This window comes from Sciurus carolinensis (assembly GCF_902686445.1).
Source record: "Sciurus carolinensis chromosome 14 unlocalized genomic scaffold, mSciCar1.2 SUPER_6_x, whole genome shotgun sequence".
Lineage (NCBI taxonomy): Eukaryota > Metazoa > Chordata > Mammalia > Rodentia > Sciuridae > Sciurus > Sciurus carolinensis.
In genome coordinates, this window is record NW_025920104.1 from 7,663,491 (window position 1) to 7,677,474 (window position 13,984).

Genomic DNA, 13,984 nt, shown 5'->3' on the forward strand with positions numbered 1-13,984 from the left:
CCCACATGAGGCAAGTCACCTGTGACCTCTCTGCATCCCCCAGCCACACATAAAACCTCCCCAAACCTGCAAATAAATCAAATTGAATAAATCACTATTGAAATTCACATGTGAGGTTAATAAGCCAAAACACATAACTTAAAAAGTCCCAAATACTATTTCTCCCAAACCCAGTCATGGATAAGTTAGCTAGGTGATGATGATGGTGGTGGTGGTGTTGGTGGTGATGATTGGTATTGGGGTTGAACCAGGGCTGCCCCACCAGTGGGGTAAACCCGGCCTTTGTTTTCAGATAGCATCTTGTTAAGCTGCCTAGGCTGGTATTGAACTTTTGATCCTCTGACTTCTGCCTCCTAAGTACCTGGGATTACAGGCGTGGGTCACAGCTCCAAGCCAGGTTACTTATTGAAAGAAAAAACTATTTTCATATAATTGCAATCAGTATACACACAACTTCTTTCATGTATTCCAAAGAATATTTTTCTATGATTTTCAAAATAGCTTTTTCCTCAGTCATATTTTTAATCTTTAATTGTTGTTAGCTGGCTGGTGTGTTCAGCCCTACAAGCACCTATGAACAAAATATGGGAGACAATTAACTTACAAAAGGAAAGGTTTATTTTGGGCTGTGGATTTCCTCTGGAGTTACAGTCCCTGGTTGGTAGGCCCATCAGATCTTTGTTGAGGCAGAAGTGCAGGGAAGGAAAGAGCCCACATGAGGAGCCAGGGGTCAGAGTGAGTGAGGAGAGAGCCATACCAGATCTCCTTCAATGGCATGGAAGGGGAATGTCCTGAATGACCTGAACTCATCCCACTAGGCCCACCTCTTAAAAGCGCTAGCACCTCTCAAGAAGAGTGACATGGGGACCCAGTCTTTAACACATGGGTCTTTAGGGTCAGTCAGCATCCCAACCATAGTGTACAGTCAGGGCAGACACAGCTATTGTTTTAAATTTTTTTTTCAATCAGCAGTCAATGCAGAGGGTCAACTGCACATAGGAATCTATCAATAGCCCGGAAACTGTAAGGAGCCAAAATCTTCCCATTTTCCTTAGTTAATATTTTTATTTTTGTTTGTTTTCCTTGATCTACTTTATTAATAACACTTTCCTACCTTCTATCTCTACATATAAACTGATTTAAATCCTTGGTACAGCAAAATATATGCACATGAACACCACCATATAGGCTGGAACACATAAGTCCAACTGTGTGAGAATAGAGTTTTGTTGGTGCCCTTAGGCTTGTAAGTGAGGTGCACCTTTGTCCAAACCTCTGTTATTCAACTAAGCACACTGCTAGAGACACATGCCAGGCTTCCTTAAGCAGGCACAGTTCCTGAGGAGTCATCTGTGTGGTATGAATGTCTGAATAAAGAGAAATTGTGATATATGTAAACACATACCTCATTTTAATTTTTACAGTTAATGGTGCTAATTAATCACAAATTTTCAAAATACTTTTAATGAACACAGGTTGCAATCTCATTTATAATATCAATCATCAGACCCTGAGCAGCCAGCACTCAAGCTTTATGTAAAAGTCAACATTTTCTCTACCCTCCAAATGCACACTGATCCCATCAACCCATGGGTGTGGAAATGCATTTTATATCCTAACCTAACCTAACATCCTAGCTGAGCAACACAGACCCTGCAGAGTGTTAGAGTGTCTCCCCCATGACCATGTGGCCGACTGGGAGCTGAGGCTCAATGCTCTGCTCAGCACCAGGAGTGTATCCTACTGCACATCACCAGCAAAGGAAAATATCAAAATCAAAAATTAGAAGTAGTTTTGCTAAATGTGTTCTGCCATTGCACCAACATAAAGGTACAACCTGTCAAAGGAAAAGCCCAGGTGGCTGAGCTGTGAGTTGAACTAGCTGCCTTTTCATGTAATGCCATTTTTTAAAATTGAGATGACCAGACTCACATGCAGTCATGAGAAGGGAGAAACTCAGCTCACCTTTACACTACAATATGAATAGTGTCACTGAAATAAAGAAGACCTCCCTCAGCCCATCCCTTTCAGTCACACCCATTTCCTTCTCCTACCACAGCAACAACCAATCTGCTCTCCATTTCTATAATTTTAAGACTTTGTCTTCAAGATTAAATTTACTAAGTCATGAATTACAGGGTGACTGAAGTATTCAAAATCAAAACCTGCTTTCAGTCAACAGGTGAGGAGGCTCTCATGTGTATCATAAATTTAAACAGCTGGCAGCTATCATGTTAAAAAGAAAGGCACCTGCAAGCCAACTCCAGGGTGTTACAGTAAAGATGGAAACTGAAATCACAGAATGTTAATCTCAAGTTTAGCACAGTGTTTTGAGTTGATTAAGTTCAAAGTACAAATGACAATGGTCAAGAACCATGTGGAAAACATTAAAAAAGGCCAATGCTAGGAGGTCTGCATTAAGGCACTTTAGTAGCAGCAGATAGCAAAAGAATGATCTTTTCAATACAACAGTCAGATGACTGACTTAACCACCACTGATATTTACTTTTTTAAAGAAAAAGAAAACCTCCATTTAATTCAACCACTAATAAGTAGCTTTGGTTCCCAAAGCTAGTTAAAGCCCAGGAGAATATCCACCTGCCACACCACAGCAGGGTCAGGGTCTTCAGATGCTCCTGGAGTATACTGTGTCCTCCAAGTGTCCACACACACAATAAACAAAATGCCTAACATTTTCTACTTTTCCAAAGATGTATTTGTCAGTGATGGTCAAAGAGGCACTTTTCCAGCACCCCACTCCTCACGCTCCACCATTGTTACTAATAGCCATGAATCTATTCAAAGTGTTTCCATAACTCAGTTTCCCCACATGATTATTTTACACTATTTTATTTGTAACAAAATAAATAGCATAAGTTGAGGAAAAACTACAATTGCTTAAATCAATAAAATAATTTTTGGTCAAAGAAACTGAGGGCAAAAGATACCCAAAAGAACAATGGAAAAACTTGCATTTGAGACAAATTAAAAAACCATGTTTGTCTTTCTCCCCTACTTTCCTACCCACATGAAGATGCCTTATATCATCAGCACACTAATCTTAATGAATACTGGCAGAAGAAAAAATCTGGAAAGAATAAGTCAATTTTATATTTGTCTCCAAACACACAAAATTCAAAATGCTGCATGACCAATCCTATAGTATCTCTTTTCAGTACTCGACAACCTCACCCAGGCAGCTGGATCTGACACTCAGGCAGGAGACATCATAGTCACAGCGAAGCATGACTGTACTGCATGATCCACCTGTGGAATTTCAGAAAGTTGAAAGTAAGAGAAAGCAGCAGAGGGTACCAGAGGCTGAAGAGGGGACAGATGAAGAAGACAGTTTCCCTCAGACAGAAAGAACAGTTCTGTGATCTCCTGTACAGCATAGAAACCACAGTTAATATTGTATATTTCAAAATCAATAATAAAGTAGATTTTAAATCTCACTACAAAAAGTGACAATGATGAGAAGTGATGGAAATGTTAATTAGGGCTTGATTTTTCCACAATGTACACATGTGTGGAAACATCACATTGTATAAAAAGGTATATAATTATTATTTATTGATTTAAAAATTTGCATTTTTAACACATTCTGAGATGAAGCTACTGCCATCAGTAAGCAGACCACAATTTGAGAATTACTACTCTAAACCTTCTAGATACTCAAGATTTCTGTTGGGTTTTTCTGAAGAGCTGCTGGGAACTCTCCAGAAAACAAGTTTGAGAGACTAATAAGCTAAGTATATTATGCTTAAACTGCTATACTCCTGTTCAAAATAGGTTTTCAAGTAATTTCATTGTACAGTAGTGCATTTGCAGCTTAGAATGCCATACTCCCTTTTTCCTGTTTAAAAAAAAAATACCCAGGGTTGCTCCATGAGAGGAAGGGGTAGATCTAGTCTGGCTTCTAACAAGGTACAGAGGCTACTTTACAGCAGCCTCTGGGAAAAAAGCCATCTGTTCCAAGTTTCATACCAGGGACTAATATGACAAAGTAAAATCTTGATATGTTCAAATTAAATAGCTCTAAGTCTCAGTCTCAAAAAGTTTTCTAGAACTGTTTTATGCATGACTCCCAAAACTTTTAGGTAAAGAGAAACTGAAATGACTTTTACGGAGTCACAAAATGCCTATTTTAGTAAGTTTCCCACCTCCTCCTTATCAGACCTTTTATTATACTATGTAAATTACTAAGAGTAACAAAATCATCTCAGTATCAGTTTTACTTTTAATCTTCATCAGCACTGAAATGACCAAAGAAGAGCAGTGGATGGTAAGACAATATAGAGGAGGAACTGTAAATTCATCTCTAGAAAGATGGGCAAATGACCATAAACACAAGTCAGAACCAGCATTTTCATTTTACAGAAAACATCTATTGAACAATGCAAGTCACTGAAAATGGAGATGTACTCATGGCCTCTGCCCTCATGAGGCTTTAATCACTGTCTTACAGAGAAGCCAAGGGTGATCCCAGTGCAAAGTGCAGAGCACTAGGAGGAAACTCAGGCTGCTGTGACACAGGCATGACCTATTTGGGCTGCAGAGAAGGTATTAAGAGGCTGCCCAAGAAACAGACATCCATTAAGGTGAGATGCCAAGGACAGAGTGAGCTGAATGGAAAGGGAGGAGGGAGGTATGAAGGCAGAGGAAAGAGCACCAGGTGTCCCCACAGAGCACATGGTACACAGACATGATGAGCAAGAAATGAAGCTGGGAGGGAAGGCAGGACACACTGTGCAGAGGTTCAGCAAGACGGGGGAGTATCCTACAGCACGGGAACCTAAGGGTGACCAGCAGGAGGGAGGCAACCACCTCCTATAGTGCTCACTGGAAGCTAGAGGCTGGGACCAGATAGTGGGTAGGGCACACACCCAGTGCTTTGCAGTAGTGGATCCTGTCTTCAGAATACTTTTCAGGTCAAAACAGCTCTCCTTTCCACATGTCTGACACACAGGTCACTTAATCTATGAGAGTCTCAGTTTCCTTGCAATTTCATGTCTAAAATCTTCCCTCTGTAGCCTGGAAAGTCACTGTAGGAATCAAAGCACCACTGCCCTAAATATTTGCACATCTTACTTAGACCCTGCTTTTTATTCTTTCAAACTCATAGCTCCATTTTAACTCCTAACTAAAGATGACCATGTGATTATATGTTAATCTTTGTGATTTAAAAAAAAAATTCCAGCATATCTGGCATAATGAGCAGTAAAGAATGTCTACATTTGAACTAATAGGGAGAATTTGGCAAGGTTGTTTGGAAAAAAGCAACTACTTTCTTAGTATGGAACAACTGTAACAATGCAATTTCCAAAGATATGATAAAAATGGCCACCTAGAAATACATCTATGAGAAGATGTGAAGAAAACTTAAAGAATATTAAATAATATGCTCCAGAGCATAGTTATGTCAATCCTCCCCAGATGGTATCAATGAAATTTCAATAAATACTCAGAGGGTTCTTCATAGAATTAGACAAGATAATCCTAAAATGGATCATTTAGAATCACAAAAATATAATGTTGAATGAATGTAATAAGTTGTTGCAAAAGGAAATGCTAATATTATATAGCATTCTAAAGCATACAACATAATAGTATATGTTGTCATGGATTTATATATATATATCATAACAGTACAAAATATGCACAAGAATGATAAATATCAAATTCAGAGTAGTGGTCAGAGAACAAGGACAAGGGTTTCAGTTGTGTGTAGTCTGTCATCAAACAGGGTGGTGAATACAAAGGAGTTTCTAAGCTATTCCCTAGTCTTTAAATACTCTTTATATACCTTTTATAAAAACAATATTTTGGAATACTTTTTACTTGAAAACCATGTTATTACATGATTTGGCTCAGTAGTTTCCAAACACCAATCCAATGACTATGCCAGCAATACCTGAAGTACTTGTTAAAACAGATTACCAGCTATCCCACGGTCAGGAATTCTAGAAGGGGAACCCTGTGATTCTACTACACATTCACCATTAGGAAACCTTCCTGACCATTAGCTATTCACAGCCATTCCATAAGCAAAACTGGCCCCAATCTGACAATGAGATACTTAAATGCTTCAATATCAAATCTCTTTCAATTGACCCAATTGTCCAAAACAAGGATTCTAACTTGAGGGCAAAACTATAATTTAAAAAGATAGTCAGAACTTCTTCACGACCCTGGCCCACCCACACCACACACAGACTCTGCGTCCATCTACCAATGCATTCAGAAGCTGGGACAACCACCTTGGATTATCCCCAAAGCATAAGCCACCATCTTTAGGTGGGAAAGCTCCCATCCTGAGACACCTGCTGGAAACTACAAGCTCACTGTCAGGTGAGTTATTGAAAATTGCAGGGTCACTGTAAGCCTATAGGGGGGAAACTGCAATACCTAAGACCCAAACTGCTAGAGGGGAAGGTACATGAAAAACATGAAGAAAGTGCGATGGTAAGAGAGCAAATGCAGGCTCCAATAAACAGATAAAAATGCAAATGCAGAAAGCAAAAGATCATTTCAACAAAGAGATACGTATTCTGAAAAAAAAAAACTTGAAATGAAGGAAACAATAAACCAAATTAAAAAATAGAAAGCAACACCAACAGACTAGATCACTTGGAAGAAAGAACCTCAGACAATGAAGACAAAATATTTAATCTTGAAAATAAAGTTGACCAAACAGAGACAATGGAAAGAAATCATGAACGAAACCTCCAAGGAGTATGGAATATCATGAAAACTCCAAATTTAACAATTTTTTGGAATTGAGGAAGGCACAAAATAAAAACCAAAGGAATTAGCAACCTATTCAATGAAATAATATCAGAACATTTAACAAACCTGAAGAATGAAAGGAAAAATCATATACAAGAGGCTTACAGAACACTAAATATACAAAATTACAACAGATCCACACTAAGGCACATTATAATAAAAATGCCTAACATCCAAAATAAAGATAGAATTTTAAAGGCTGCAAGAGAAATGCACCAGTTTATGTAGAGGGGAAACCCAATACAGATATCAGCAGATTGTTCAGTCAAGACCCTAAAAGCTAGAAGGGCCCAGAAACAACATATCTCAAGGTCTGAAAGAACATGGATGCCAACCAAGTATCTTTTACCCAGCAAAACTAAACTTCAGATTTGATGAAAAAATAAAATCCTTCCATGATAAACAAAAGTTAAAAGAATTTACAAATACAAAGCCTGCATTCAGAACATTCTCAGCAAAATATTCTAAGAGGAGGAAATGAAGAACAACAATGTCAGTCAGCAAAAGGAGTAACTACCCTAAAGGAAAAGCTAATCAAAGGAGAAACCAAGTTGAGTTGAAAACCAAAAATAAGTCAAAATGACCAGGAATACAAATCATATCTCAATAATAACCCTACATATTAATGGCCTAAACTGAATGATCAAAATACATAGACTGGCAGATTGGATTAGAGAAAAAAAAAGACTTGATAATATGCCACCTTCAAGAGACTCACCTCAGAGGAAAAGACATCTGCAGACAAAAGGTGAAAAAGGATGGGGAAAAACATACCATGCACATGGAATCAGTAAAAAAGTGAAGGTGTCTATCCTTGTATTAGATAAGGTAGACTTCAAGCCAAAGTTAGTCAGAGGGATAAAGAAGGACATTTCTTACTGTTTAAGGGAACTATGAACCTACAAGACATAACAATCATAAACATTTATGCCCCAAGCAATGGAATATCAGTGTATGCTAAACAAATCCTTCTCAATTCCAGGAACCAAAAAGATCACAGCACAATAATACTAGGTGACTTTAACACATCGGTCTCACCACTGGATATATCTTCCAAACAAAGACTGGACAAAGAAACCATAGAACTCAATAACACAATCAATAATTTAGACTTAGCAGACATATAGAATATTCCATCCATCAATGAGCAAAAACACTTTCTTCTCAGCAGCACATGGATCCTTCTCTAAAACAGACCATATATTATGCTACAAAGCAGCCCTTACTAAATGCAAAATAATGGAGATACTACCTTGTATTCTATCAAATCATAATGGAAAGAAATTAGAAATCAGTGATAAAATGAAACAACCGGAGACTAAATAATGAGCTACTGAATGAAGCATGGATAACAGAAGACATCAGGGAGGAGATAAAAAAATTCTTAGAGGTAAACAAGAACAACATACAACATATCAAAAACTCTGGGACACTATGAAACCAGTACTAAGCAGAATATTCACTGCATGGAGCACATTCAATAAAAGAATAAAATTCAATAAATGACCTAACATTACATCTCAAAGTCCTAGAAAAATAAAACACCACCACCAAAAGTAGTACAAGACAGGAAATAATTAAAATCAGAACTGAAATCAATGAAACTGAAACAAAGAAACAATTTAAAAAATTGGCAAAACCAAAAGTAAGTTCTTTGAAAAAGTAAACAAAATTGATATAAATCCTTAGCCAAACTAATGAGGAAAGAAAACTCAAATTATTAAAATTCAAGATGAAAAAGGAAATATGACAGACACCACTGAAATGCGTCACAGAATTAGAAGCTATTTTGAAAATCTGTACTCCAACAAAATAGAAAATCTCAAAGACATCAACAAATTTCTAGAGGCAAATGATCCTCCCAAATTCTAACAGGAGGAGATACACAATTTAAATGGATCAATTTCAAGTAATGCAATAGAAGCAGTCACCAAAAACCTATGAACCAAGAAAAGCCTGAGGCCAGAGGGAATCTCAGCTGATTTTTACAAGAACTTCAAAGAAGAAATAATATCAATATTCCTCAAAGTATTCCATGGAATAGAAAAGAAGGGAACTGTTACAAATTCATTCTATGAAGCTAGAATCTCCCTGATACCAAAACCAGACAAAGACCCATCAAGGAAAGAAAACTTCAGAACAATATCCCTGATGAACATAGATGCAAAAACCCTTAACAAAATTCTGGCAAATCTCATAGGAAAACATACTAAGAAGATAATGCACCATGACCAAGTATGATTCATTCAGGGATGCAAGGTTGGATCAACAACCAGAAATCAATAAATGTAATTCATTACATCAGTAGAATTAAATTTAAGAATTGTATGATTATTTCAATAGTTGCAAAAAAAGTGTTTAGCAGAATACAGCACTCATTCATGAACAAAATACTAGAAAAAATTAGGATAGTAGGAATATACCTCAACATTGTGAAGGTTATGTATGATAAGCCCATGGCCAACATCATTCTAAATGGAGAAAAACTGAAAGCATTCCCTCTAAAAACTGGAACACAACAGGGATGTCCTGTTTCACCATTTCTATTCAACATTGTCCTTGAAGCACTAGCCAGAGCAATGAGACAGACCAAAGAAATTAAAAGGATATAAATAGGAAAAGAAGAACTCAAGCTATCACTATTTGCCAATGATGTGATTCTATATTTAGAGGATCAAAAACACCCCACCAGGAAACTTCTAGAACTAATGAATTCAGCAAAGTCACAGGATATAAAATTGACATGCATAAATCTAATGCATTTTTATTCAAAAGTGATGAATCCTCTGAAAGAGAAATTAGGAAAACTACTCCATTCACAATAGCCTTAAATAAAATGAAATAATTTGGAATCAATCTAACAAAAGAGGTGAGAGAACTCTATAATAAAAATTACAGAACACTAAAGAAAGAAATTAAAGAAACCCTTAAAGGATGGAAAGATCTCCCATGTTATTGAATAGGCAGAATTAATGTTGTCAAAATGGCCATACTACCAAAGGTGCTATGCAGATTCATTGCAATTCCAATTAAAATCACAATGACATACCTCATAGAAATAGAAAAAGCAATCATGAAATTCATCTGGAAAAATAAGAGACCTGGAGTAAGCAAAGTAATCCTTAGCAGGAAGAGTGATGCAGGAGGTATCACAATACCTGAGCTTAAAATGTACTATAGACCAATAGTAACAAAAACAGCATGGTATTGGTACCAAAAAAAATGAGCAGATCAGTGATACAGAACAGAAGACACAGAGACAAACCAACATAAATACAATTATCTCATACTAGATAAAGGTGCCAAAAACTTACAATGAATAAAATATAAACTCTTCAACAAATAGTGCAGAAATTCCTGTGCAGTAAAATGAAAATTAAACCCCATCTCTCACCCTGCACAAGATTAAACTCAAAATGGATCAAGGACTTGGGTATTAGACTGGAGACCCTTTACCAAATAGAAGAAAAAGTAGGTCCAAATCATCTTCATGTTTTCTTAGGTACAGACTTCCTTAACAAGAACCCCAGAGCACAAGAAATGAAAGCAAGAATCAATAAATGGGATGGATTCAAACTAAAAAGTTTTTCTAAGCAGAGGAAACAATTAATAATGTGAATAGAGGAAATCTTTTTCCACATACACTTCAGACAGGGTGCTAATCTCAAAAATTTATAAAGAACTTAGAAAGTGTTATACCAAAAATACAAAGAACCCAATCAGTAAATGGACTAAAGACCTGGGCAGACACTTGACAGAAGAAGATATACAAGTGAGCAACAAATATATGAAAAAGTGTCCAAAGTCTCTAGTAATTAGATAAATGCAAATCAAAAACACCCTAATAGTTCATCTCAATCCAATTAGAATGGCTATTACCAAGAACACAAGCAATGATAGGTGTTGTGTGGATGTGAGGAAAAAGGCACACTCATCCATGCTCATGGAGTTGTGAATGGGTGCAGCTACTCTGGAAAGCAGTATGGAAATTTCTCAGAAAAACTGGAATGGACCCACCATTTGACCCAGTTATCCAGTACTAAAAATAAGCATACTACAGTAATGCAGCCACATCAATGTTTATAGGAGCTCAATTCACAATAGCTAGATCATGGAACCAATCTAGATGTCCTTCAGTGGATGAATGGATAAAGAAACTGGTATCAAAGACTTAAAATCAGCATACTACAGAGATACAACCAAATCAATGTTCATAGCTGCTCAATTCACAATAGCCAGATTGTGAAACCAACCTAGATGTCCTTCAATTGATGAATGGATAAAGAAACTGATATATATATATATATATATATATATATATATATATATATATAATGGAATATTACTTAGTCATAAAGAAAAATAAAATTATGGCATTTGCAGGCAAATGGATGATATTGGAGAATATCATGCTAAGTGAGATAAGCCAATCTCAAAAAAACCAAAGGATGAATGATCTTGCTGATAAGCGGATTATGACACATAATGGGGGGTGGGAGGGGGACAAGAATGGAGGAAGGAGGGACTGTATAGAGGGAAAAGAGGGGTGGGAGGGGGGAAAGGAAAAATAACAGAATTAATCAAAAACTATTACCCTAGGCAAATGTATGATTACACAAATGGTATGCCTCTACTTCATGTACAGAGAAACAAGATGTATCCCATTTGTTTACAATATAAATAAATTAAAAAAAAAGAAACTGTGGTATATATACACAATGGAATTTTACTCAGACATAAAGAAGAATAAAATTATGGCATTTGCTGGTAAATGGATGGAGTTGGAGAATATCATGCTAAATTATATAAGCTAATCCCCCAAAACCAAAGGCCAAATATTTTCTCTGATAAGTGGATGATGATATATAATGGGGTTTGGGGTAGGATGTGGGGTAAGAGAAGAATGGAGAAACTGGATTGTGTAGAGGAAAATGAGAGTAGGGTAGGGGGTGGGAGAAGGAAAGATAGTATAAAGACACAGACAGTGTTACCCTCTGTATATGTATGATTACCTGAATGGTGTGAACCTATATTGTGTACAACCAGAGAAATTAAAATTTGTACCCCATTTGTGTACAAATAATAAAAATATGGTCTGTAAAATTTGAAAAATTAAAAAAAATAAAAACAAAAACCATAGTCATCTATCCATGGGAGGCTGGTGCCAGGGCTTGCCTCAGATTCTATAATCTGTAGATGCTCAAATCCCTTATATAAAATGGTGTAGGATTTGCATATGACTTACATAGATCCTCCCACACACTGTAAATCATCTCTTATTACTTACAAAACCTAATACAATGCAAGTGCTATGTAGACAGTTCTTATACTCTATTGTTTAGAGAATAATGGAAATAAAATTATCTATACGTGTTCAGGAGAGATGTATTTTTTCTGAATATTTTCAATCATCAGCTGGTTCTACATAAGAATACAGAATCCACAGGTATGGAAGATCAGTGGATATTCTTTACCTCCAATAAGGGACATATACATAAAAGCTAGGAATATCTTATAATAGTAACAAATGATGTCATAGCCTAATTCCTTCATATCCACCACTAGAGATGATAAGTGCTGTTCTCACAAAGTAGTAAGTCCCAACTGCCACCATGATGTACTTCCCTCGTGTACATCGATGCCAAGCAACAGCATGTTACTTCCTAATTTTCTCCTCTTGTGATATATTTAAGCTGGATTTATCTACAGAAATGTATAGAAACAAAGTGAAACAAAAAATAAATCCAGAAATGTAACATTTACTAAAAATTAGTGGTACTGGTACTGCAGTGACGATTTCCACAGCCTGTTTCCAACAGAGCTGATTAAGGAGTTCTAAGCTGTTAAAATGTATGGAACAGTCATGGGCTGCTATGGTTTGGATTGGGAATGTACCCCAAAGCCACGTGTTAAAGGCTGTTCCCCAGAGTGGCATTATAGGCAGGTGGAAAGACCTTTATAAGGTGGACCTACTGAAGGTCTTCCAGTCCTTGAGGGCATGGCCTTGAGGGGCAGAGTGGAACCCCAGCTTCCATACTGGAGAGGAGCTTTGATCTGCCACACATGCCATGCCATTATGCGCTGCTTTGCCACAGACCGAAAAGCAAGGATCCAAATGATCATGAACTGAAAACCCTCAAATTGTGGCCCAACAGACCTTCTCTCCTTATGAGTTGATTATCTCAGGTGTTTGTTACAGTGAGAGAGCCAGCGAACTAACACACGGGCTCATGTTGTCTTTCTCTCACACGAACACACACACACAAGTTGGCCTGACACTTTGGAATTACAACCAAAGACAGAAATTCTGTTGTTTCAAAGATCATGTATCTGCTGCTTGGCACATAAAGTGATCAATACAGAAAGACACACTCACCAGGGCTTTCTATGCACTTATAATGGTAGGGATTGATGCAGATTTCCTTCTGCTTGAAGCCAAAAGAAAACTTGCAGCACTCCAGGGGCTTCAGCTCATGGTGGCTCTGAAGATCTGGCCAGTACCACACGTGGCAGTATATGACGTGAGGCAGTGCCTTACGGTTGTAGACCTGCAGTCTACCATCCAGCGGGTGGGGGATGGTGACACAGTGACTGGGCTGCCCGGGGGCAGCTCAGGGCCTTCTCCAACTCCTCCATGGCTTCCTTCTTCTTCTTCTTCAGTTTTTTCACCAATGCAGCAACAGCCTTTTCTGGCCATTTTTCTTCTTCATCACACTGTTTCCACCCGAGAAGTCTCTTCACAGATGGACTTGTGAAGGAAAACAAACTCATCACACTCATAATGATGGTGCTGGATATACACTCCTGGATGCAGTGAAATATAGGGGTCTCCCCATGTAAAGGGGCAGCAAAGGAGATCACAGTTTATTTACATAGGATTCTCTGTAGCTTCTTAGTTAGCAGTCCTGATGGGTAGAAATCACTATTCCTGCTGTTCTAAAATGTAATCCAAAGTCAGTAACTAGAAAAGAAAATTAGGGGGAGATGTTTAGAGTCATGCAACCATAATTCATTTAATTACTATGTAACAGGTTACTATTTTAAGTACTTTTATGTACAGAAGGTTCCTGGCTTACAGTGATTCAACTTCACCACTTTTCTACTACACAATGGTTTTACTGGAATGGAGCCCTGCCCTAAGTCATGGAGCATCTGTCCCAGTTTGCCAAGGACTGAATGGCATTCCCCTGAAATT

General features: G+C 37.4%; 1 protein-coding gene across 1 annotated transcript in view; it reads right to left on the bottom strand.

The window, feature by feature from the left end:
• LOC124973111 (mothers against decapentaplegic homolog 1-like) overlaps positions 1-13,569 on the bottom strand; it is a 50,942-nt gene extending 37,373 nt beyond the window's left edge. The window contains 2 exon segments of the mRNA XM_047537267.1: positions 13,166-13,394; positions 13,396-13,569. Of these exon segments, the coding sequence (XP_047393223.1) occupies positions 13,166-13,394; positions 13,396-13,569 (403 nt within the window).
• Positions 13,570-13,984: the final 415 nt, after the last annotated feature.